Below are 26,684 nucleotides of genomic sequence, written 5' to 3'. Positions count from 1 at the left end.
TGGCCTATACTGCAGCCAGTCAGCAGGGGGCGATAGAGAGGGTTTGGCTTCACTTTTAGGGAGCTGTCATGTCCTCCATCTTTTTATACAGTCTGGTGGAAAGGCGTAAGCACTTCCGATCAGAGGTTAAAGTTTATAAAAAGATTGAGCTGCTCCAGAATGATTCATGAACTCCTGAGTAGGAACAATTGATCAACTGCAGCAAGCTCAGCCGATCTGCATTTCCAGAGAGTTGTGCCTAGATTACCTGCTGCTACTCTCCATATCTGTTAACGCAGCCGAATCGAGAAATGTGAGAATACGTCAGTTAAATTTGGAAAGAAAGAGTTTTTATTCTCGCTTGTGTGCCAGTGTCACTGACTCCCATCGTGATCCCTGAAAAAATCTCTCAGTCTCTCAGGAGGCACACAGGAGCTGCAGGGGTCCAACTCAAATGCCATCTTGTTCTTCACAGAGCTGCTGACATCTTGCTCAAATTTTCCCAGACACAAGCGTGGAGCAGTACGTGGAAATCTCAACTTCAGATGAAAGCAAAAGGAAGTGTTTTCATGTGCACCAGGAATACTCGCTGAAGTATGAGTGTGCAGACTAGCCTCATTAGAAGCTCCATACTTATTTTACACTATATAAATACATGACGAAAAGTGTATTATATGTATGTAACACATTCAAATCATCCCACAGTGTGCGTGCTTTATACACACACACACACTGGACCCTTTACACTGTAAGATGTTTGAGCTCTCAATACACACTTCTAAAGGCATTTTAGCTTGTTATCTTCCTTCAGCAGACTCAGCCCCTCTGCGTTACACCCGCACTTCACTAAGTGGCTTGTCAGCATTGTTTGCATTCAAACCAAATGAGTATAAAGCTTGTTCATTGGTTTCAATAACGCTAACAAGCTATTTTTTTCAGTGTGGACACACAATAAACAACATTACAGACTCAAACTCCAAATGTCAACCAATTCCCTCAAGCGATTTCTACACAATCACTCCGCAAATATAGACCATTTAAATCTGCCGACACACAACGGGCTCAGTGTAGATTTAGAATTAGTCTAGCTGGCGCTCTGCAGTAGATTGACTTTGTAAGATCAAGAATGAAAAGGACATGAAAAATGCAGTCACTGCAGAGGATATCCAACAAAGCAGACGCACACACTGGTGTTACTGAAGGTTTCTTGGGCTAATATAAAGAAAAGTATGTTTTATGCAAGAAGTAATCGTTTATGTTGCCATATGTTGACTCAAGGTCACATTTATTCTTCTCTTAAAGACACTAAGATTGATGTAAAGTAAAAAAAAACACACAAAAAAAACCCCTTTCAGTTCTGATTTACACTGCATGGCGAAAGTATGTAGACACCCACACTTTACACCAATGTGATAGTGAATCATTTCAAAGTATTAATCTTCGGCCCAAACAGCTCCTGGTCTCTACTTAACTGCTGGCAACTACGTTTGGCAACATAAGCTGCAAACTCACTCATTAACTACAAGCATAACTCACTTATTAGCCGCTTCTAATAGCTATATCTAATATATTGGCCCTTACACTCATGACTCAATCTTCAGTCACTACTAGCATAACTCCCTCATTAGCAGCTACTGGCATTGATGGCACATTGACAGCTACAAACATAACATACTTTTAACCATTGCTAGCTTAATTCACACAAAAGACACATCTAATGTAACTTAGATAATGACTGCTACAAACATTACTTATAAGTGACTACTAGCATAACTTGCACATTAGCTTCTAATAATATATCTCACACATTAGCTGCTACTAGCATACCTCACTCATAAACAGCAACTAATATAACTCACTGATTAGCTGCTATAGATCTCAACCATTAGACACTAAATATCTCAAACATTAGCCACTACTAGCATACCCAAAGTATTCGTTACTTCTAATCTCACACATTCGCTGCAACTAGGATTACTTACTTATTAGCCGTTACTAATATATCTCCCATATTCACTGCTACTAGCATAACTCGCTCATTAGCAGCAACTATGTAACTCACTCATTAGCCTCTATATCTTACACATTAGCTGCTACTAGGATAACTCACTCATTAGCTACCACAAACATAACTCACTCATTAGTCAAAAAATAAAATAAAAAAAACCCTCACTCATTAGCCACTATATATCTAAAATATTAGCCGCTACTAGCATAACTCACTTATTAGCCACTTCTGATATATCTCACACATTAGCAGCTACTAGCATAACTCACTCATTAGCCGTAACAAACCAACTCATGGTGTTGGTTGGCTGGTGTTACCAACCACTCATTAGTCACTGCACAACTCAGTCACTGCTAGCATAGCTCCTCACTTGTTAGCTGCCACCAGCCTAACAAACTCATTAGCTTAGCATAACTCACCTGAAACCCTGGTCGAACTGAGTTGCACTGTGGGTATTATAGGCAGCAGGTTTTTGAGTAGGATTATGAATTTGTTGGATAATAAACTACAATCTCTTTTTCGTTTGTTCGTTTGATAGTTTTTGCTCTTTTTTTTGATGAATTCAAAATGTTTCTGTAAAGTTATTCTTGGATCCAGTTGAGGACATTTTGGACACTTAGACACTGTGAATATCTGATGTGCCAGGAACATTTTGACAGGCTGTGGAAATATGAAATTGCTGTCAAAAAGTAACTCCTGATTCCAGCAGCAATATACTAACAGACTACTAATTTCAAGCCACTTGCTGTGACAAGCCCCGCCGATATATTACTAACCAGGCAGCCCTGACGCGGACGCGCACTTGTGAGCGCGCACTCGGAGCCGGTGGTGACTCTCCTCCTCATAAGAAGCAGGAGTGACTCCGGATGCTCGGCACATCCCGGGGTGCACGGAGAGCGGACTACAGAGGCTGCTGCTGTGTTTCCATCCTGTTTGCCTTATGACCGAGCTGCTCCTCAAACCATAAACAACAACAAAGGAAAACAACAACAACAACAAACAAACGAGGGTAAGGAATTATCTTTAATTGCACTATTTCCGTTGTGAGTGCCTGAGGTTGAATGTGAGCGTGTTGAAAGAACGAAAAACCCTCCAGCATCGTTTGTTTAGTGTCTCTGTGTGGTTTTATGCTGCTTCTGTGATGCTCAGGCGAGTTTGTATTGACTTTATGGTTATTTATGGGATATTTTATACCTCGTGGTACCTTATTTTGTGTCACAGATGCAATAGATTATCTATGGTTCTCAGTCCTGGAGCTACAATTGACTTGAATCCTTATCGGACAGTCTCAGCGCTGTGTCTGATCTCCATCTGCGCGTAAAAACGCATCAACCTCGCGTCTTAATAATGTCAAACAACTTAATAACTTTATGTTTCCTTTCCAGTTTCAGTGATCAAAAGACAGTTTGTCTTGCAGAAAAAAGTGTCTCGATCAACACAGACGTGTCAGAGCAAGAATGAGATTTGGTTTGATAGCAGAAAATAATACGTTATGGAGATAATGAATGTAACTTTTATGATGGCGGTGTTTCCTCGAGTCATGCTTTAAAATCAGATCACAAAGGCAGATATTGGATGAATGGTGAGGAGAATCCGAAATGATTGCAGCGATTATCTCTTCCTGACAGCTCATTGTTGCTCCCTGCACACCAAAGACGGTGTGAAACTGTGTGTGCGTGTGTGTGTGTGTGTGTGTGTGTTAGAGAAAGACAGAGAGAGAGAGAGAGAGAGAGAGAGAGAGATAAAGGAAGGGACGGAGGGGGGAGGAATAGAGAGATTAAACTTGGAGGTCTCAGTGTGAAACCATGCAATTAAAAGTGAACCTCCCTGCAAAGGAGCAATATTTGTGTGCTCACATTAACGAGTGAATGTTAATTAATTATGAGTCAATCAGCAGGGAAGCATCAGCAGTGATCATGAGGAGCATGGAGCCCACAGTGAGCTGACCTCGGGCCAAAACAAAACTCAGAATCACTTATTAAAGAATAATATGACAATCAAATGATGACCTAAGGACACACTTAATTATTTGCTGCTCAAGTGGAAATTAATTTAGTATTTTCCTAAAATATGTGTCAGCCTGGAGTGACATCATGAATCTAAAACAATGTGTGGTGGTGAGTCACTGGCCTTACTGGAAGACCGAACAACTGCACTCCAAATGGCCAAAGTTGTTAAAACTAAGGCTTGAGCTGTCATTTTAAATTCGAAGCTGATTATTGTCACATTTAACTTTCTTACTTTGTCTAATAAAATGTCAGAAAGTTGAAAAATGCATGTCACAATACGGCATAAAGTGCCTTCAAATCCTTTCTTTTTTCCAACCATCAGTGAAAAACCCAAAGACTATTTATTACAAAGATTATTCATTATCTTATTTACAAACAAATTCTTTCATCGAAGAAGCTGGAACCAGCAAATGTTTGTCAAGTTGGCTTGAAAACTGACTCGTTGCTGGTCATCACCAAACACAAATGTAATATAATCAAATTTCAAAACAGAAAAGGGGAGATAATTATATATTATTATTATTTTGCAGTAAAGTAAAAGTGTATTGTTCATCATCGTGAAGTCTGACCTAGCATAAACTAGCAACATTGATATTAGCTAAACTAAGTTGGTTTGATCTCTTCAGTCATTAATTAAAACAAACTAAATGGAATTTTGAATTTGCTAAAGGGGCAAATAAACAACTGAAAGGCGAGCAGCACTTACTCCTGATATTCAAAGACATCAAAACAGGCTTAATGGTGTCACTAAAACAGCGTATATTATTATAATTTGGATGATCATTATAGACGAGGTGGCTCTTTTATTGCCATATTGTTGCTACCTGCAGCAAGAATAAGTACTTTGGTACCATAGATGGTTTATAAGAAGCAGACATCACCTCATTTAAAGTGAATTATACCTGCTTTCTTTTTAATGGCCAGCAGGGGGCGACTTCACTGGTTGCAAAAAACCCTACTCTACTTCTAAGCCGATTTATTACCTCAGTCAACATTGTTATTGCAGCTATGGGCCAGTGAAGGTCGTCCAATAAGCGTTGCGGAGGACTAAACACAGTAAACACTGTGATGCGCGTAAGACATCAACGTTATTAAATGCGTGCAGGAGCGCGGTCAGCAGAAAATAAACACTCCCAGGCTCAGTCAATGCCAAAAAATGAAAAGATGAAGAGGGGAGTGCAAATCAGTACCATCACTGCCCACGTTCCAGTAAACACGCCCACCACCAACAATAAACAAAGCCACTAAACTGAGGGATTAGTTTGTGGCCTAAATGTCTAGTTTCAAGTCTTATTCAATATAGCATGATGTTTATTTAGTATATTATGGTCCTATTTAGGGTAAAATCGAGGATATGAAGGGTATGCTTTTAGGCGTGGCTACTTTGTAATTGAAGTTGTCCTGTCAACCATGATAGAGACACAACAATGCATATCAATTCTGGTTCAAGAGAAACAAGATGGCAGCGGCCAATGCCGACTCAAGGTTGTAAAAGGGGAGTTCATGAACAAATGGGGGACGTCTTGGTGTCTACATCCTCTTCTTTTAAACAGTTTATGTTCGCCACAAACGGTCTGTAAAGTGTAGGGACCTCTTTAGAGCAGAGCTCTTTCATTTTGAGTTTCAGCCAAAATGTGACATTACTAAACATCCATCCAGTCTCCTCCATTCTTTGCCAAACATGGCTGCATGTGTTTGATCAAGACGACTCTTTCAACATTGGCAGGCAGTCAACGCCGCCTGCTCCCACCAGAGGGGGGGGAGAGAAACTTTGGGTTCATATAATGCGTTTACATGCTTCACTTGATCGCCTCTAAACAGGAGCGTTTCCCCCCCGCTGGCCGGTCAAACTGTTCCCATGCGGAGATAACAGACCCAGGTGTCCGAGCTCAGGACAAGTTTTGTTGTCGGTTTCGGGGATTCAGCTGGTGTCCTTATCTGCCTCCGAACGAAAGATGCCACCGACACTTTGTTCTAATTAAGTCGGGGAAAATCCTCTTCCTGCTTTGATTTCTCTTCTCTGTTTCTGTCTCACATCTTCCTCCCTCCTCCTCCTCTCCTCTCTCTCTCTGAATTACATCTCATTTTCTCCCTTCCTTCCCCCGTCCTCCTCCTCTTTGTCTCTCTCATTCTCCCCCTTCTCTGTGGGACGCCTCTTGCTGCTGCTTCTGGTGCTGTTTGTGTCTCACAGCGTTTTTGGAACATGTCTCTGTGTGGGTGTCTGAAGGAGGTTCCCCCGCTGTGAGTGTGCATGCGCTGATTGAGAGAGAGAGTGTGTGTGTGTGTTTCGAACAGGACGCAGGATGTCACTGATGTTTCCATGCATCAGTGACAATGTTCTGGTGTCGCCGCACATCTGTTGTACCTGCGACCAAATTACCTCTGAACCGCTCAGCCTCTCCCTCCTCTCTGCTGACAGATGGACCTTCCTTATGGCTCTTGTTTTTTCACCCTGTGTCGCTTCCAGGGGCCTCTCTCTCTCTCTTTCTCTCTCTCTCTCTCCATCCAACACACACCTCAAACCTCCCTGTCGATGTGTGACTCACACCGATATTGTTTTTTCGAGACAAAGCACTTTTATATTGCTGAAGTCGCTGCTATTGGCCCTTGAGGAAATGAAGTTTTATGGTGCTAACTGCAGCCTGGCAGACGTGTTTATTATGCAGAGGCGTTAACTGTGAGCTGTAATTTGGGCGCTTGTTATTGAGCTGATATTTATGATAATTTGGTGGCGCAAACAAGACCCTTTTACCTGAGATGAGAGATATAAAAGTGAGTGTTTATGCCTCAGATTTTCTGCTTTATCACTCAAACACAGTGAGGAATGTGTCTGTTAGGAGACGAGCATATTAAAGTATCAGAATCAGCTTTACTGGGCAAAAATGTGTAAAGTTACTGCCCTGTATGCGCAGATGAAAACAAGGACGACAAGCTGGGCAAAGTAATAAAAACAACTACTGTTTATAGTCCTGCAGATATAAGTATGCATTAAAAGTATAATATACATACAGTATGCTCTATAATCATATGAAACAACAACAAGAATGCTTTAGACAAGAGGACAACTCGGTGAACCCTGCAGACATTTAGCTTGTTCCTCTGCAGAGCCGCTCCCAAAGTGACCTGTGTGCTCGACCATTTGTAAATGGAGGCAATAACTTTTAAGAGAAACAGCGTGACACATAGTTTAGACTTTTTATTCTAAGCTAAAGGATAAAATGTGTTAATCGAGCTGCAACACGCAGGTACGTAGATTTTGTCACCTCCCATGTTAGCAGCTGTAACGCTAAGCTATGGGACAGCGTGGAAAGTAGCAATTTGCTAGAACATGGTGCAATACATCTCCCCTTGTTATATACAAGGTTAATGTTCTTTGTGCATTGTCCCTGCTCAAATAAAGAAACATAACATAACATTGCTAAGCCATTTTTCTTCAGGCTGTAGCTTCATATGTTCTCTTTTTAGTAACATACGAGGAGTTTTTAACTGGTTATGAAACAGTCTCAATTTAATACTGACGACTCTGTATGCAACATATTCTCACTCCAAATCCATCAGATACAGCAGATTGGTCTGCGGCCCTAAGCTTCAAAATATGACAATCTAGGTATCGCTCTTGTGTCAGTTTGGAACGTGCAAGGATTTGACAATAAGCTAGCTTCAATAAACATGAAACGTTTCGTTAGACTTTAAAAAATAAAGCAGTTATTCATGATTAAAAAGTACTGTTAAGTTAAGTTTTCTAATTTGCTTGCTTGTATAACTTTTGGACGTACACATTTCATCAGCACACATCTAGCGTTGTTGGAAACGTCACAGTTTGACTAAAATTAGCCCCCAAGGTTGGTAAAGTTCAGGAAAGAAATCATGTTTTGGGTTTAATTACTTCAGTACGTATGCTTGTTACGTAACTAAAGTAGGTTTGTATACAAAACTTAACAAACTTCTTTTAAAAACAGTCATACTGATGATCCTTTTCACACCGGAGTCAGACCCCTGTCTACTGCACAAGTCCCCTGTCCATTCGGATAAAGCTATTTACAGCAGTTTGTTTACATTTTTATCAGCAAATTTCACAATCAGTACTTCGTTAGCATCTAATAGAAACCAACACTGAACACACATGTTCAGGACAATAACATTAATGAAATAAGAAGCACCACTTTGTCTACAGGGGCCGCCAAATCAACATCAAAATGTAGTTCCTGATGGCTGCCTTCAGTTCTCATTGAAGCCTCTAATCTCAGCATGTGTCCACGAATGAAACCCTCCTGAAGGTGGCCTCTGCCTGACATGACAGCTCCGCTCTGACAGCCTGTTCGGGCTCTTTGTTTGCAGGATCCTTCTGGCCCCGCTGGTTGCTGTGAGAGATAAACAACAGGAGCAGATGGCTCCTGGAGGTTTGGTGTCACAGCAGGTGAAGCTGAAGGATGCTCACATGCAGCACTTTGATACCAGGGTCGCCTCCCGCTCTGCGTTCTCTCCCTCCTTCCACAGATCAGGGTCCCCTCGCTGTTAAATATGTTTTTATAACAGAAGTGCCGCCATGCTTTAGGGACACGCCGATTGATCACGGAGTGGAGAGAGGTCTCTGATCTCATCAGAGCTTAATAATCCAGCCCTTACACACTGCCCCCCTTTGCAATTTCTGCAAGATTACCTTTCACTTCATACTTATCTCAGTCTGCTCTGATTCATGGCTCCCTGGTGGCCGTCTCACACTGAACGCTGTGCTTATAAATGCTTCTAACACACACACTTGTGTGTTTCTGTCTAAAGAAAAACCACAATAACAAACTCCTGGCCCAGCTTACTTAAAATGTAGACTTGATTTTAAGATTTCATTGTGTTTGATGTCCCGTAACTCAACATTACAACCTCAAGACGTGACACCCGAGCTCAAAACTGGGTATAAAGTTGGAATATTCTTGTCTTTTATGTATTTGCGGGGTTTACTCGATGACCTCTGCACAGTAAATTTCCCTGACATCGTGAGCATCCTCTGAACTTCTGAATATCTGTACAGACATGTGACGCCATGTTTTCCATCAGAGCCCCGCCCACTTCGACCCAGTGAGAAGAGAGAAATATCAACCAAAACTTTTTTTTAACTTTGGAAGAAAATATTTTGTTCATGTACAACTGAAGACTGTATAAAAGAAGAGGACATAGTCTCTGCAATGCAGAAGTGCCTCTAACCTGCATTCTTTCTTCTGTTTGTAGTCCGAGTGCCAGTGACCAATCACGTATCAGCAGGCTGCGGCGTGTACGGGAGAAACAGTCCGTGTGGAGAAAAAAGCAGGCGGAATGTTATCCACTGTAACGACAATCTTCTGTAGATCAAAGCCGCTCAGCGTTTAGATTTCCCAACTTCCTTGAATGCATTAGAAACGATGGATCTGACCTCCGTTCAAAGCTTCATTTTGACTTGTTACTAATCTGCATCATGATGTTGTTATTTCAGCAAACTCAAGAGCCATTAATTTAAGTCAGTCAAAAGAAAATGTGTTTCTTTTTCGGCTTCATACTGCTGAAGTAAGCCAGAGTGCAGCCTCTGGGGTGGCTGTGGCTCAGTGGTAGAGTCGGTCGTCTTTCAGTCGGAAGGTTGGCGGTTTGATCCCCAGCTCCCTCAGTCTACGTGTCGAAGTGTCCAAGGGCAAGACACTGAACCCCAAATTGCTCCCGGTGGCCTGGCCAACAGTGTGTGAATGTCATAACTGACTGACACTTTACGTGGCAGCCTCTGCCATCAGTGTGTGAATGGGTGAATGTGACATGTAGTGTAAAAGCAGCTTTGAGTGGTCGCAAGACTAGAAAAGCGCTCTATAAGTACATTTCATTTACCATGCATCTGTGTAACTTACTATTTACAGTGAAGCTGAGACTCAGCACACACATGAACGGGCGCTCCTCCAAGAAATGACAGCGTTTATTTTGCAGACATATCTAGAGGGGAGAATTTCACTTCACTTTTGATCTGAACTCACGGTCGCTTCTCAAGTTGCTAACTAGGCTGTAAACAATGCAGCGCACGAGAAAGGAAGTCGCTAAACACCGCCGTTACTCCCAGAGGCTATATCGTCAACAGACTGTAGCCGATGGGTTCCGAGATTGTGGCTTCCATGAGCAAAAGTAAATGTGTAACAATGCGTATCCACTCTCTCGTCCTCATCTGTTCTGGTTCCAAAAACGAGATGGCGACAGCAAAAATGTGGCAAAAATCCTATATTGTGTCTATATATATAACCTACCATTGATATAAAGCTAAAGATTGATTTAAAAGGTTTTCAGGGCCTTGAACACGTCTTTATTTTGCCCCCAAAGCCATTAAATCTTTTGTTTCCTCTTTTCCTCTCAGCATCAGTCAGTGTTTAAATGTTGCCGTTGAAATGGTGGATTATCTCGTTTGGGAACGGAGCTCGTCAGTTCCAGGCTGCTCGTTTGGCCTCCTCTCGCCTCGGCAGCAGATGCTCGCCCTGCTGTGCCCTGCCGACAACACACAGCCATGTATAATACAGGCTCTGTGTTGTTCCCGGAGATTGTTTATTACACACAAGAGACCGTGCTTAAAACCCGGAATGCCACCCAGCGAGCTCCATTATCGTCCCCATCCTGCGTCTCCTCAAAGGACCACCTGTTAGCGGCACATGAAAGTGTGAGGGAGGAAAACGGGCCTCTGCTGTGCTGTGATCCTCGCCCCCCTCCGTCTCTCTCTCTCCTGACGGGTCTATTCAGGAACATTTGATGGGGTTGACGCATGGTGCCTTCTGTTTCTATGGTGTCACATCAGATCCTTTATGTAAGGAAAATTGATTTTCTGAAGGGTCATATTGTTGTGTTGTTGTGTAGCTTCTTCCTTTGTCTAAACCTCTGTTGAATCTGCGCTGTCGGTATTTCTGCAGACACCTAATCCTAGAAGAGGAACGCCAGAAAGACGTGACATTATATTCTTTTGATACCAAAGACAAATCTCACAAAGCTCTCCCACATTAAAGGAATATTCCACCAAATATTTATCTCAGTATTCGATAGCTTTAATCCCCCTCTGTCAATTTGCTAAGCTAGCTTTAGCATTGTATGTAGCTTCAGCTGCTAGCTGTTGCATCATATTCACTGTACAGATTAGAAAGTGGTATCAATCTTTACTTATGACAACTTTACTCATTTTTAAGGGAGATACTTCAGGCTCATATCTGTACTGAAAATATGAAGCATGAGCCGGTTAAAAAATCTGGTGTATGTGGCTGTCACAGGACTGTAATTAGCCTGTCCAATCAACTCATACAGCTGACCTACCTGCCGACCTCTGTGCATTCTAAAGCAAAAACTAGTCGCACAAGAATGGAAAAGAAAGGTGGTTTGATACGGTTAACGTTGAAAACGTTGGGCTGTGCTCCTCTCACCAATACTGTGTCATTTACCTTTTGGTGTTTTTCTGTTGGATACTTCAAAAATGTCGCTAACTTGCAGCAGGGCTGAAGCTGAAGCTAGTTTCGGGGGTAACTCCTGTCACTTTACACACACCGGCAGGAAGCAGGAAGCAAGACACGGGAGCGCGGCTTCAATCTTGAGGAGTCCAGGTTTTATTACACACACAGTCATTCTGTTATCTTCTTACAGTTACCGTTAACACTATCTCCGCTGATTCTGCTCCTCCGATTCCTGTTCACTCTCGCAACTCATGCGCGCACACTCACTTCCTGTCTCTCTCACTCACTCGCTCTACCGTTACATGTTGCTTATAGAAGAGAAAGGGAACATTATGTGTTAGAGGTGGTGACTTTTGATGGACACAGCCTGGCTTTAACTCCCCTGTCAATTTGCTAAGCTAGCTGTAGCATCGTATGTAGCATTAGCTGCTGGCTGTTGCATCATATTCACTGTGCATTAAAGTGATATCAAGCTTTTCATTAAACTTTCACCAAGCAAGAAAATAACTTTATATCCTAATAAATGTTTAACAGTTCCTTTAATAGATGTAAGAGTCATGTGATGTTACACCTCCTCACCTCAGCGTTCACTGTTTTCTTACTAAATGACCCTTTTGGTGGTACACGGTGCAGACTGCTCGACAGGAGCAGCACCTCATGTGTCAAACAGACAGAGCGTAATCCTGGCTAAGCAGTTTGTGCATGACATGGCCGGTTGACTAACCCCCTTACACACACACACACACACACACACACACACACACACACACACACACACACACACACACACACACACACGCGCACAGAAGGCCTGTTAAGAGATAAAGGTCTCACCTCAGCACCTCCTCACACTCTTGTTTGCAAACTGCACAGCTGGTCGGACTCCCAGAGGCCGGCCGACGCAGTCTGCCTCCAAATCCCCCGAGACGCTGCCCTGCACTCACACTGCAAATTTCCCCTGACATCACCAGCTTCCTCTCCATCCACAGCACACACACACACACACACACACACACACACATAAACACACACGACCTGCTGCTCCGCACTGGTTTTAGAAACAACTAAATAACCAACTGTAAACCCAGGGGTGTTTTATACTTGATGTGTGTGTCTGTGTGATGACAGAGCAGAGACCTTATCACCCCCCAACTCCACCTCAGATAAACACACACACACACACATACACACACACACACAAACACACACACACACACGCACCAGCTCCAGCTCAATACGTCTCCCTCATTGATTTTCTGTAGGCCTAGCATCGCCGTTCGTCTTTTAACACAAAGGAGCCGCCTGCACAGCAACATAATGCTGTTGTTTGTGTCTGTGACTTCGGATTGTCTCAGGGTTTTAATGCAAAAGACGAAACAAGCAGATCGTATTAAGAAACAACACTGTGAGGTCTTATCTTATCTGATATTACAGTTCTTTGAATTAGAGGATCTGCTGCTTCCTTATCTAGGAGGTGTTGTTGTAAAAATAAAAGTGGCATAAAATTGGGCTGTGAAACTCAAATATTTCCATCTTTGAGGTTTCAGTGTGGTGAAGACCTGTGCTAACTTTAGCACACATTTCAGCTATCATGGCTTTAAAGTAATAAGCTTGAAGAATTTCATGTAAATAAATGTCTGTTAAGTCACTATCTATCGCCGAATGAGGTAACACAATGGTGATTGAGTCTATTGCCCACTGATGAAAGCCTTTACATTTGCAGTATATAGTATTATTACAGACTGGGTGTCTGTGGCGACTTTCGAAGAAACAATCACAAGCATCGCCCAGTTAGTGATGCGTTTTCCAGCACCCAGCAGTGGTTGGTCTGCCAGAGAGGGTAGGCGGAGCTAAGCGGCAGCTTCTCCGGTCCCTGCAAGTGTTGAGAGTAAACAGTAATCTACTATGGCTGAACAAACAAAGAAAAGATCGATGACTACAGATACAACTTCAACAATAAGTGAAAATCCAAAGAAGAAGAAACAAACTCGACGCTCAGATGAAGCAAACAGTCTGAAAAGGAAAGCGACCGTCAGCGAGGAAAATCAAGAGTTACAACAGTGGACATCTGGTGTCTAGGAAGTGTGCTCCTGCTATTGCAGTTTATCGCCATAAGGTGCCGCCAAAGAGAACGAAACTGAGCTCTTCGAGATTATATCTTTAAACTCTAAATCATTTCTAACCAATTACAAAAAATAAAAAATGACGAAAGGAGTTATTTGGAAACTTTTTTTTTATGCATATGTGTTAATCACATTAAAATGTGTTTTATGTGTTTACATTTAATATTGAAGACATTTAAATATCATAACTCATGGAAAGGTACTCTCATACTATATGCTGATGTTGATGTTATTATGGTAATTTTATAGTCATATTAAGTAATTACTGGGGCGCTGGTTTAGCTCAGTTGGTGGAGTCATTACGCTCTGGAAATCTTTGTGTGGCTTCCTTATAGCATAAACCAGATATAAATATGGGGGTAGATGGGAGGCCAGTCTGTTGGGACCAAGTATACGGACCAAGCCAGGTGCCAGTTCCTTTCCTGGGCACTGGAGAGATGTCCTTGAACAAGCCACCAAATCCCCAACTGCTCGGAGCGCATGTCCATGTACAGCCCCTTCATTCTGACATGTATTTTGGGCCTGTGTGTAGCATGTTGTAAATCCCTGAATTTCCTCTCGGGGATTAATAAAGTATGACTTCAAAGCTAAATGTGAAAATAATAGATCTTTATATTGAGTCTGAATGTGATGCAGCTTGGACCCTTAAGATGAAAATGAAATTCCCTTCCTCTCTCCTGCTCTGGTCTGTAGACTCACCACCATCATTGCTTTCATGTTTGGTCAGAGTGTCGGGCCTCTAATGCAGATACACAGAGCCTCATATTTCAGTTCAGTCACACCTCGCAGATGTGTTGACTTTTGTAATGAAAGGTACGGCTGCCGGGCTCTCGAGACCACTGAACAGTGATGGAGGATGTGCGCAGTGCAGTGACTCATGTTGAGTAAAGCATGAAGGTACAGAAAAGAGTCATTTCTAAGAAGAAGCACAAGTGTCTGTCCATCTCTTTATCGCCTCCTCAGACCCACCAAGTACAGATTTATGCGCCCACTCCAGAGGCGGAGAGTGATGTTGGATTTGATGAATGAATGAAGCAGAACAGTGGACAAACATGTGGCTCCAGATAAGGCTTCTGCTTCAGATCCTTGCAGTTCAAAGTTAGCTGAAGGGTGCGCTTCTGAGGGAAGTTAGCCCTTTTTGGTGTGACTGAAATTTTCCTGCATGCATTTGTTTACACATGAGAACAAAAGATCAAGTTGGTTGTATTTTTAATATCTCTTCTCAAAATTCAACTTGTGTACTTTAAGTTTGAGGTTTGCAGTTGAAAAAGCTGCTAGTATTTTGATAAAAGACCACACACATTCTGGACATAAGATGCTTAAGTTTAGGCACTGTGTTGCTTTAGCTAGGTGCTAATGTCAGCATGCAAACCTGATACTAACATGCTAATGTTTAGCAGATAAAATGCTCACCATGTACAGCTTACAATCATGGGCATGTCCTTATTTTATAGTGAGACTTAAGGATGGTACAGGAGGTGACGTTAGAATGTGGACGTGAACCTGCAAGACGCCCAATTAAGCTAAAACCATGAGTGTCGTCGGCATGGCAGCGCTAAATGAAAAGTCATGTTACACAAAAGTCACAATCGATGGATCAATACAAAAATGGTTGATCGGCACACCAACATTGCATCAGTAGACCTGCTAGCATGGCTAACGTTAGCAGGTTATGCATATGCCCCATCTCCTTAAGTTCAGTATCAAACCTGTGAAATAAATGTGTAGTTTAAATCATGCTGCTTTGCACGGAAAGGCATTTACTGGGATTCATATGCTAGCTGCTAAATCGGCAACCTAAAATCTACGTAGTTGTAGACAGTTATTTTGTCACACATTTAGTCAATAAATCACTCCAGCTGTTATTTGATCTGCTAATGTCATTGTGCACGCATGGGTTCCCTCCGGGTACTCCGGCTTCCTCCCGAAGTCCAAAGACATGCTTGTTAGGTTTATTGGTGACTCTAAAATCACCCGTGTAAGTGTGAGCCTGAAAGGTTGTCTGTCTCTGTGTGTCAGCCCTGTGATTGACTGGTGATCAGTCCAGGTGTAAACTCCTTGCCCTATGAGAGCTGGGATAGGCTCAACTCCTCTGTGACCCTGAACAGGATAAGAGATAATGGATGGACTGAAATGACAATCAAAATGATTATTGATAAATAATTTTTCTCTTCCCAGCAGGTGGCGCTGTGCTTTAGAGACGATGTCTCTCTCCTGGAGTCTCCTCCTGGCCTCTCTGTGTGCCATCCTGGTCCTGACACACGGCTCTGAATCTGGACCGCCTCACGGAAAGAGGAGACAGACTCAGACCTCAGCAGGAGGCAGCAACACCCTCCAGCACCCTCTGCATGGTCTGCAGGGCCACCGCTTCAGCAGGGAGCGTGGAGGGCACGGGGGTCAGGGGGCTCGAGCTGCCAAAGGAGGGGCTGGGCTGCTCTCACACAGACCCCCTCACCCTCTGGCCAGGCCTGAGGACGATGGGACGGGCCTGGAGAGTCTGAGCCCGGTGAGGCTGGAGATGGGCCCCGGCAGAGACAGAGACAGAGTTCGAACGAGTTTGAAGAGTCAGACGCAGACACGGGAAAATGACCTGCTGGGGACACGCAAAGGACGGGGACACGGAAACGGGAACGGACACGGACACCATTTTGAGCACAGGAGACAGGGGAGCAGGCGTGATAAGGGACGGCATGGAAAAGGTGAGCTGTCAACTGATCCAAACATGCAGAACAAAGATCCTCTTTCACACAGCCACAACTGAGTTTTACAGTGTCAGACGGATTAGTTCAGTATAGCAGTGAATATGGAAAAGCTCTGATATTGTTCGGGCTTCCTTGGGCACTTGAACAGAACCGATCTAATGGTTAATTTCAAAAAGATTAACAGCAACATTCCTCTCCAAGGACAAAGATCTTCATGGTGACCCCAGATAATTACGAGTTTTTATTGTGATTTGATTAACTACAAATAGTTTCTGTTAAAACAGCGAGGTCTGTGGATTATTCAGACTAATCAAGACCTTGTTTTTAAAAAGTCTTGTTTGTTTCAGAGGACTGAAAAGAAAGCAGAAGAATTCGAGTCATATTTTTCAGACCCTGAACAGATACAGCAAAAACGTTCCATTGAAAGTTTTGTTCTTCGTTCATCGAGGTCCATTAAGCTTTGGATTGTCTCAAAAAAAATCTTCTCTGTGAATTAAATTTTCTAAGCTGTGGTTAAATATCCATTTTCAGATTTTAAGCCTGACAACACTTCACCACTGACATAAGCCAACCACAGAAAAACAAGACAATCATTTTTCAAGACATTAAATTATGACCACCAAAACAAAATTAGCAACAGAAAAAATTCAAGCTGAGAAGCAGTAAGACCACCGGTCCCCACGTCAGAGAACTCTCACTTCTGCTGCTGGTGCTGCTTTTTAAGTGCTTCATTCCCAGGCCAGGTGCATCTCATTGAGCAATCAGGGGTCGCACACCTGTGCAGAGCTACAGGGGACAGAGGAGGGAAAGGGACAACAGCAGAGGGAAAAAACACACAGCTGTTATGTTAATGTCACAAAAATCGCTCACATTTAAAGATATCTTGCACAATTTTGCAAAGACTGAATCATTTAGAGGGTCACTATTGAGGTTGTTATCTTAGCTGGATTAGCATAGCAAGCTAGCAGGCCACATAGCGACGCCATTTCTTCCTCCCTACTTCAAAGTTTAACCAGTCACTGAAGCCGAATCTACGACCAACAGCGACCAACTATTAGGACACAGTGACAGCAGCTTCTTCCTATTCAGGGCTGGAGCTTCACTTCACTGTTTACATACACTAAGATTAAGCTTAAAATTAAAAGTCTTAAGATAATATCAGTAAGGTTTTTTTTTTATCAGTCTGCAAGACACAATGGAGACAGACTTCATACAGGTTGGACTGAGTGTATGATCATGGTGACGGGAGCGCACCTCGACTCCAGCAAAACTCTCATTAATTTTTCCAACATCGGAAATTTGTCTGCAACGGTGAAGTGGCTTGAAAAGTCTTTGGTGTAAGGCAGGTATTAGGTTGATGAGAAGCGCTAAACGTCTTCAGAAAATTGGCGATTTAAACGTCTAAAATACCAGGCAAAGTGCACAAGCTGAAGACGGTAATTTGGTACAATCAAAAGCTCCATATTAGCTACTAAATGGACTGTTTCTTTTTTTGGAGTGTGGTTAAACTAAGCCTTCAACTCTTGTTTAAAGAATATAAGGGAATAACTGATCCTACATTTTTAAACAAAACCTTTATTATGGTCTGATTACATCTGATTTGGCTTTATTTTTATCACAAACCGCCTTAAAATAGAAGGTGGTCTCATTACATTTCACTAATGGTCTAATAGTTCTCTCTCTCTCTCTGTGCAGGGTTTCTTCCTGAGCCTGAGCTGAGTTCTGCGTTCAGGGACAGAGATCTGCTCGATGATTCTCCCTCCTTCTCTTCCTCCTTCTCCTCCTCCTCCCCCTCCCTGAGCCTGACCCCGCCCAGCGAACCCCCCTCCCCCATCGCCGCCGTCTTTGGCTCCGGCTCCTCCATGGTTACCACAGTGATGAACGAGCATCCCCCAACGCTGCCCCCGGCCTCCACCAAACCCCAGGTAACCCCGAGGAAGCCCGCGTTGCTTTATTAAAGGCTGCGCGTCTGTTGAGCCTCAGTGTGATGCCAGTGTGCGGGGGAAATAGAGCGAAAATGGGCCCCATTACTGCCGTTACTCCGCCGCCGCAAACCTCATAGCTCATCTCGGAAACGACGGCGTGAACCTGAAAGTGCAGCTGGTGAAAAATCTCCTCCAGCAGGCCGAGCTCACTGGCTCTCGGTTGCAGCGCGTATGATAAATACGACCATGTTCTGTGTAATAAAACTACACCCCTGGGATCAAAATCACACAGAGTCCACAGTACATTTTCTGTAACTACCTTCCTGTTCCTTTATTAGAAACCAAAACGAATGTGACCACAGAGAGTCCTTTTTGTGTCCAACTGAAAAAACCTGCAGGAGTTCAAGAGGCTCAGCTCACCACCTGTCACATCCACCACGCAGGATGCTCCAACAGTATGCATAAATAATATTCATAAGGGGATAAAAAAAATAAAAAAATCACACTATGTTCCCAAGCCGCCTTTAATCTTGGAGCCGTTACAAATGTAAGACAAGATGGTACCTGATGTCAGCAGATATTGAGCCAGTGCCCACTTCAGGAAAGCTTTTACATTCATCACAGCTGCTGTTACAAAGAGCCAACAGATTGCTGGGCGTCCCTGGGAGATATGTGCGTTAGAGGATCAACGACACTGTTTGATTTGATTGACAGTTGCTTTGTTTTCTTTTCAAGAGAGCAGTTCTATACAACACAGTGAAGATATTGCAGGAACAATAAGTTAAAAGGATCTCGTGGATTATAATTAAACTGGATAAATGAGATTTTTGGTCTTCATTCTGTAAAGATTCCTCAGCTCTAATTATGGATCCCCAAGTGGCCCATTAACAGATATACTGAGTGTGTTTACTTTTATTTCCTTGGTTTATTTAACATGAACAAATATCATTGAACTGACAACCATCCAGATAATTAAAGTTTTATCCTATCATTTTGTATTGTATGATATTGTATCGTATCATAAGGTGGTGTACCGTATTGTATTGTATCGTGTCGCATCGTATCGTATCGTAAGGTGTTTTATCGTCTTATATTGTATCGTGTCGCATTGTAGCGTAAGGTGGTGTATCGTGTCGCATCGTATCGTATCGTAAGGTGGTTTATCGTCTTCTATTGTATCATGTCGCATCGTAGCATAAGGTGGTGTATCGTGTCACATCGTATCGTGTCACATCGTATCGTGTCGTATCGTAAGCTGGTGTATCGTGTCGTATTGCATCGTACTGTATCGTAAAGTGGTGTGTTGTATTGTATTGTGTCGTTAGGTGATGTATCTCATTGTATTGTATTGTATCGTGTCGTATTGCATCGTACTGTATCGTAAAGTGGTGTGTTGTATTGTATTGTGTCGTTAGGTGATGTATCTCATTGTATTGTATTGTATCGTGTCGTATTGTATCGTATAGTATCCTAGGTAATGTATCGTCTTGTATTGTATCGGGTCTTATTGTATCGTACTGTATGGTAAAGTAGTGTATTGTATCGTATCGTAAAGTGGTGTATCGCATTGTATTGTATTGTATTGTATCATGTCGCATCGTATTGTTTCGTAAGGTGGTGTATCGTGCCGCATCGTATCGTATCGTAAGGTGGTTTATCGTCTTGTATTGTATCCTGTTGCATCGTAGCGTAAGGTGGTTTATCGTCTTGTATTGTATCTTGTCGCATCATAGCGTAAGGTGGTTTAACGTCTTGTATTGTATCGTGTTGCATTGTAGTGTAAGGTGGTGTATCGTCTTGTATTGTACTGTATCGTGTCACATCGTATCGTGTCACATCGTATCGAGTCACATCGTATCGTGTCACATCGTATCTTGTCGTATCATATTGAGTCACATCGTATTGTGTCACATCGTATCGAGTCACATCGTATCGTGTCACATCGTATCTTGTCGTATCGTATTGAGTCACATCGTATTGTGTCACATCGTATCGAGTCACATCGTATCGAGTCACATCGTATTGTGTCACATCGTATCCAGTCACATCGTATCGTGTCACATCGTATCCAGTCACATCGTATCGTGTCACATCGTATCCAGTCACATCGTATCGAGTCACATCGTATCGAGTCACATCGTATCGTGTCACATCGTATCCAGTCACATCGTATCGTGTCACATCATATCCAGTCACATCATATCGTGTCACATCGTATCTTGTCGTATCATATTGTGTCACATCGTATCGAGTCACATCGTATCGTGTCACATCGTATCGTGTCACATCGTATCTTGTCACATCGTATCGAGTCACATCGTATCGTGTCACATCGTATCGTGTCACATCGTATCGTGTCACATCGTATCGAGTCACATCGTATCGTGTCACATCGTATCGTGTCACATCGTATCGTGTGGTATCGTAAGATGGTGTATCGTCTTGTATTGTATCATGTCGTATTGTATCGTATCATACGGTGGTGTAACGTCTTGTATTGTATCGTACTGTATCATAAAGTAGTGTATTGTATTGTATTGTATCGTATCATTAGGTGGTGTATCGCATTGTATTGTATTGTATCATAACCGTCTTGTTTTTTTTTAATGCCTTTCTTGAGAGAGAGAGGACAGTGCATAGAGTCTGTAACGGGAAGAGAGAGTGGGGATGACGTGTCAAAGGGTCGAGGGTGGGAGTTGAACCCCGCGTCGTCTCATTGAGGACTGTAACGTCTGTACATGGGACGCACGATTTAACTTCTGAGCTAAACTGGCGCCCCATACCGTATTGTATATTGTAAGGTGGTGTATCACATTGTATCGTATCGTGAGGTCATTTTTGGTGTTTTGGTGATTAATCAACAACCAGTGCTGTTGTTACATTCGTGAGGCTAGCCTAAAAAGCATTTTTAATTTAAATTAAACACAAAAAACCTTGGAAGTGTGATGTATACATTGGATTCAATTTCAAGCCCTTGTCTGAGGTTTAAAAAGAAGTCATGGTGGCTCTGTGTGACCTCTTTGGTCATCCTACGTTTGATGTCTGTAGACTGGTCTGTGAGTCTGCTCTGTATTCTGTTTACAAGATGTCTGAGCCAGTCTGTGCACGTCTTTGCTACCACAGCAGTCAAATATTATTGGACCACAGGAGAAAAAAACCTGATAACCTTCCTGAACTTGGGTTCAGCGGCACCAGCGTGCGGCAAGGCTTCTTAATTAATGTTCGATCTTCTGCTGATGGTTTAATGAGCAGCCGAGCACATGTAGGTAGCCCCCTGCAATTAATCTGATTGATATTTCCATATAGGCTTATTTCCTGCGGGTGAAAGGAAACAAGTATGGATCCGCTAGCATGAAGAGGCTGGTTGTTATTTTTGATCGATGTCTTTCCTCAGGAGACATTTCAAAGTCCTGCTGACTTAATTATAGCGTCTCATGTTTCTGTTTTGTTTACTCTGTGTGAGCAAAATGACAACAGTAACATTTTATGGCTTTTATAGCACAGAGTTATGGCTGAGCGATACACCAGGGAGTGTTGTTTTATAGCGGTGATATCATCTGAATAACAATTTTTATTGAGGTTGGATTTTTTAATTTCATGACACTCATATCTTTCTATTAATTTCTTGATCGATCTAAAGGTATCCTACTACTGACTTTAACTCTTAAGGGAGCTGGAAGAAATTTAAACTTTTGATGTTACTGCATCCCAACCTTTGTTCTGAAAAGCTAAACTAAAGAAAAACTGTCTAGAAACAAAATATTTAAGTGTTCAGAACCTGTGACTACTTCACAATTTAAAAGATTCCTAACTGTTTCCACCAAAATTTCTAGTCAAATTGACATAAACACTGATCTATGTTATTAAAATAACATCAAGAATGCAGAGCAGGAATAAGAAAATGTCCTACCAACACGGTTGCAGGCTGCCTGCTGCTCTCACTGGCGATATCTGAAGCCTGTGGTTGTGTTTAATGAGCTGTATGTTTCAGATATCTCTGTATGTTGTGCATGCATAAGCAATACAAATGCTGTGATATTCTAGATTATTTGTATTCCACACTGTGGGCAGTCATGTTCCCTGTTACCAATCGATTGGTTTTTAAAGCTCTGCTGCTGTATCTGTTCTCTCTGTGAGGGCGTTTTATGAATCAATGAAGCATTACTGATGCTGGTCTCAACACGATCCGACGTGTTTCATTAAAGCACTCTGAACGTGTTTACCTGCAACACTGATGAAAACAACAGTCAACAAATCAAACCTCAGTCATCTGCTGCTGCTGTGGTTTAATTGGTGTAGCTGAGCATTAATCTGATGAGACAGGATTGATCTCTCTGATGTTTTCTTTACGGCACCTTGTGGGCTGGATTGTGTCAAATTTAGGATTAGTTTTAAATGCACATCTTCATATTCTGATCACAGTTTTATTTGGATACATAAATAAAGAAGATCGGTAGAACTTTCACAGCATGCTGAAACTAATTTCAGACGGGATTAGGTGTTTACAGATCTGCGTATCAGCATGTTGGAGCTTCTTGTGTGGATTTCTTCTATGGATTGTAAATTAAGCCGATATGCAAATGTTACTGCTGAAATGTAGATTAAAATATAGTTATAAATTGAAAGGTTTCACTTCAAGTTGTTTTTCCTTTCCAGAGGTCTGGGCGAGGGAAAGGACAAGGAGAAGTGATGCCAACGTTGGACATGGCGCTCTTTGATTGGACGGACTACGAGGATATGAAACCTGTGGACGCCTGGCCGTCCTCCAGGAAGAAAGGTTTGTATTCAACTGACACTGTGACTGTGTGGTCATAAAAACTCTCTACACTTTATTATGTTTAAATACCTACAATGAAGACTCTACAGACGCGCTAGCAGCTCTTTGAGCAATAGTGAGGAACAGTAGTGCTTTGAGCTAAATGCTAATATTAGCATTTAAGACGAAGAATCTACAGACACGCTAGCAGCTCTGTGGGCTATACTGAGGTGCAATAGGGCTTTGCGCTAAATACTAATATTAGCATATAAGAGGAAGACTCTAAAGACATGCTAGCAGCTCTGGAAGTTATACTGAGGAGCAGTAGTGCTTTTCTGTGCTACATGCTAACATTAGCATGCTAAAGAAGTTAACAAGAACAATGTTGGAATGTTTATGTTTAGACGGTATAATCTTTGACATGTTCATAGTCTTAGTTTAGCAGGTTAGCTACAGTACAGCTAAAGCTAACTGGGCTATCACTGGTTATGCTGGTATTTAGTCCCAAACTAAAATATCTGACAAATTGGATAACTTCAACTTTCTAGTGGTGCTTGAAGAAAAGTAGTGCGATCTCTAGTTTTGTTACCAATACCCTCTCAATAATTTCATTGAAAGGATTTACAGATGAGAGTCATATCTGACCTGTTTTTGTATGTATGAATTAAGTCAAAAGGGGTTTCAACACCTCCCTGCACAAATGCAAATGTCTTCACCAGGAAATAACTGACATAGAAGCATAATTTTGTGAGTCCTTGGGAAATCAATCGATCTGTTTGGTCCAAGCTGTGTATTGATCATTCGTCTCTTGGATCAAACTGTGTTTCTGTTTATTTCTTTTTCCTTCTGCAGACAAGAGGCGGAGTAAGAACCTCAGCAGTGGAAATGTGACTGTTGATGCTGATGCCATCGAGCCATGTGACCATCACTTGGACTGTCTGCCAGGTCAGTCTGCGTCACATGTGTTGATCTGGACAACAAAATAAGTCTTTGATGCTCCACATGACAATTTATTCAACTATTTTCTGACAAACAACAGAAATAATGTATTTTGACATCAGTAAGTTTCTCCTTTATACCAAATAAAGATTTTTCATCAATTTTTTTTGTTTTAAAACTTAATTATTAAATAAAGTAGTAGTATTAAATAGTACATTTAGCTCATTTTCTCTATAAGGTCCTTATGATCATGGTTTGAGAGTAACTGACAGTAATCTTGCTACATCACCAAAAATGATTATAATATTGCGAAACCTTGATTGGTAATTAGGAGCATGTGACATCAAAACCCCTTCATGACTGAGAAGAGCACAGGAAAAGACACAAATGCAGAAATACTTAACATTAAATAAGCAAAACTGCTTTTACTTTGGCAAAACCTTCAATCTTCATCAAAGATGTCACTGTGTCATGTTATCAAAAGCTGATAAATAATATGTTTTCAGGGCTTTAAGATGAGAATAATTTCAAACTACTATCTGGTAAAAATCCAATGTGCTTGGTCGTTAAATGTTGTTTTCTCGTCCTGTTAAAGGTTCTTGCTGTGACCTGAGACAACATGAGTGTAAACCTCACAACCGAGGCCTCAACAACAAATGCTACGACGACTGTATGTGTGAGGAAGGTGAGTGAGCGTAACAAGGCCCGTTAAATATGAAGCTACAACCAGGCAGCAGGCAGAGAACGCAGGAAGTAACTGTTAGCTAACAAGACATCTTCTGCTAATGCTAACCAACTGTCAAACAGCTAATTTTTGTTTTAATACTTTGTTTATTGTATTAAACAACAAGATATTATGTTTTAAATATTGAAGTTCAGGAATAGTTAGTCGGATTTTGCTTTCTTTGGAGAGAGCCATGCTAGCTGCCTTTGTGCTAAGTTAAGCTAACTAGCTTAAGCTTCATATTTACTGTACATGTAAGAGAGTGGTCACAATCTTTTTTTATCTAACTCTAATTAAAGACATATCCCAAATTGTAGAGCAATTGCTCTAAAACAATACTTAATTTTTAGCATCTGTATAAGAGTTTATAGCATCAGCCACCTGTCTTTTGTGAACTTTTGTGTTTAGCAATTTCCCCAAGTCTCAGTATTTATAATTAAAAATTATTGGACTGTTGTGGGTATGGGTCTCCAGAGTGATCAAAAGTAGTGGAAGACAGACTTGGTAGTAAACAGAAAATGTCTCAGTGTTAATAAATGTTTTGGATTTTTGTAATATTAAGCTATGTGTGGAAATATTGATGTTAGCTTGTTAGCTTCTCTGGCACTACAAAAATATTGCTCTAGTCTGTTTAATTACTTTAAGTTTATTTGGATTTATTCATCCCAACTTTCTGTATCTCACAACACATCCTAATCAAGTCAGATAACATGTTATTTACGATGTTTCAGGGTTTCGCTGTTATGCTAAATTCCATCGGAAGCGGCGCGTGACCAGGCGGAGGGGTCGCTGCGTGGTGCCAGAGTCAGTCAGCAGTGACCAGGGAGGCTTCATCACCATCTGAGGAGGAGGAGGAGGAGGAGGAGGAGGAGGAGGAGGTGGAGGAAGTTAAAGGAGGAGGAACTGGAAACATGACCCCCATGACAGAGTAGATAATGACGGCAAGACATCACATGACACTGTTACGTCCTGAAAGGTGGTATTTCTGGTTGCATTATGGGATGAGACACATCATCTAATACGGCAAATCGCCTTCTTAAAAGCACATAATTATTCAGTTAAAACCCATAAAACCTTTCGTTCTCAAAGTTTGGTGACTGCAGAGTCACAAAGAAACATGTATGAGTTAAAAGAAAACACAAAGAGGGGCTTTTGGATAACCGCTGAGTCAACCAGGACAACTTTTTACATTTGTTTTATTTTTAGCATAAAAGATGAACTTGGCTGGCAAAGCACTGAGCAGATTTTGTTCCATTGTTCAAATGTTTTTTTCAGCATCTGATTGTCTCTGTCCTGCCCGTGTGAGTCAAACAATGTTTACAGATCATTTTTAAGTATTATATTAGCGTGCTCGGAGTCCCACATGGGAGGCTTTGACTGCTTTGCTCGCAGAAATTAAACAAAATTCACTCTGAAATATTTTCTGCTTGAGCTTCATCTGGTTCCTAAACACTATTTGTAAACTCTATTTGAACCCGGTCTGTAGCCCTGTTCTGTAAATATGAATGTGTTTGAACTGCCAACGGTTTGTTTCGGTTACTCCACTCGTCTTTAAATGTACTTTAACTGTAGAATGATAAACAGAGATGCTTGCTGAGTTTTTATTTTACAGGTCTTTATAATATATGTTTTATTTATACTGTACTGAAACATGTTTGTCTTTATTGTGTTTTCTGTATTTTTTTGTTTTCATGATTAAACTCTTACTAGGATAAACTGTTTGTGGTGTAAATCGGCTTTTATTGCAATATTGACCTTTATGTGTGTCAGGCTTTAATCTGGTTATTTATTCCTTCACATATTTTATAAATCTTATCAAAATATCCTGTTGCAATACACAGAGCACAATACATACAGTATATCTCTTATTGATAAATGCACTTTTATGAGGAGAAGACTTTGGAAAGTGGGAAATCTGCAGCTTTACATCCTTTTTACAGGCTGATGTGACAAAGGCACAACCAACAACATCAGTCTGAGATCTCTGCTGTCGGATCGGACAGATCTTTTGCAAGATATGCCAAAAAAAACAAAAGCACCCCTGTGTCTTTCTTCATTATTGGAGCCATCTTAGGGGATTGCAGGCTTG

At 41.7% G+C, this 26,684-nt stretch overlaps 1 protein-coding gene across 2 annotated transcripts; it reads left to right on the top strand.

Annotated features, from left to right (window-relative positions):
* The first annotated feature begins 2,849 nt into the window (after nt 1–2,849).
* Nucleotides 2,850–26,316, top strand: draxina (dorsal inhibitory axon guidance protein a). Of its 2 annotated transcripts, none has more exons than XM_069678349.1 (7): nt 2,850–2,996; nt 15,731–16,248; nt 17,947–18,176; nt 22,833–22,953; nt 23,785–23,877; nt 24,467–24,556; nt 25,327–26,316. In XM_069678349.1, exons 2-7 carry the CDS (start codon nt 15,753–15,755, stop codon nt 25,437–25,439), a joined length of 1,143 nt encoding a protein of 380 aa, XP_069534450.1. In that variant the 5' UTR covers nt 2,850–2,996; nt 15,731–15,752; the 3' UTR covers nt 25,440–26,316. The 2 variants fall into 2 exon arrangements, with proteins under 2 accessions (XP_069534450.1, XP_069534449.1); XM_069678348.1 differs by having other exon boundaries at nt 15,728–16,248.
* The last annotated feature ends 368 nt before the right edge of the window (nt 26,317–26,684 follow it).

The sequence above is a fragment of the Semicossyphus pulcher genome, unplaced genomic scaffold (assembly GCF_022749685.1).
Source record: "Semicossyphus pulcher isolate SPU_LCO1_2020_fin unplaced genomic scaffold, fSemPul1.0.p SCAF_3, whole genome shotgun sequence".
Taxonomy (NCBI): Eukaryota; Metazoa; Chordata; class Actinopteri; order Labriformes; family Labridae; genus Semicossyphus; species Semicossyphus pulcher.
Note: the sequence above shows the minus strand (reverse complement) of the source record. Positions and strands in the feature narration are given on the sequence as shown.

Bases quoted from the DNA above. Each gene is read 5' to 3' on its own strand.
- draxina (XM_069678349.1), top strand. From the start codon at position 15,753: ATGTCTCTCTCCTGGAGTCTCCTCCTGGCCTCTCTGTGTGCCATCCTG. The intron at 16,249-17,946 runs GTGAGCTGTCAA...CTCTCTGTGCAG, and splicing joins TAAGGGACGGCATGGAAAAG to GGTTTCTTCCTGAGCCTGAG. The intron at 22,954-23,784 runs GTTTGTATTCAA...TTCCTTCTGCAG, and splicing joins GCCGTCCTCCAGGAAGAAAG to ACAAGAGGCGGAGTAAGAAC.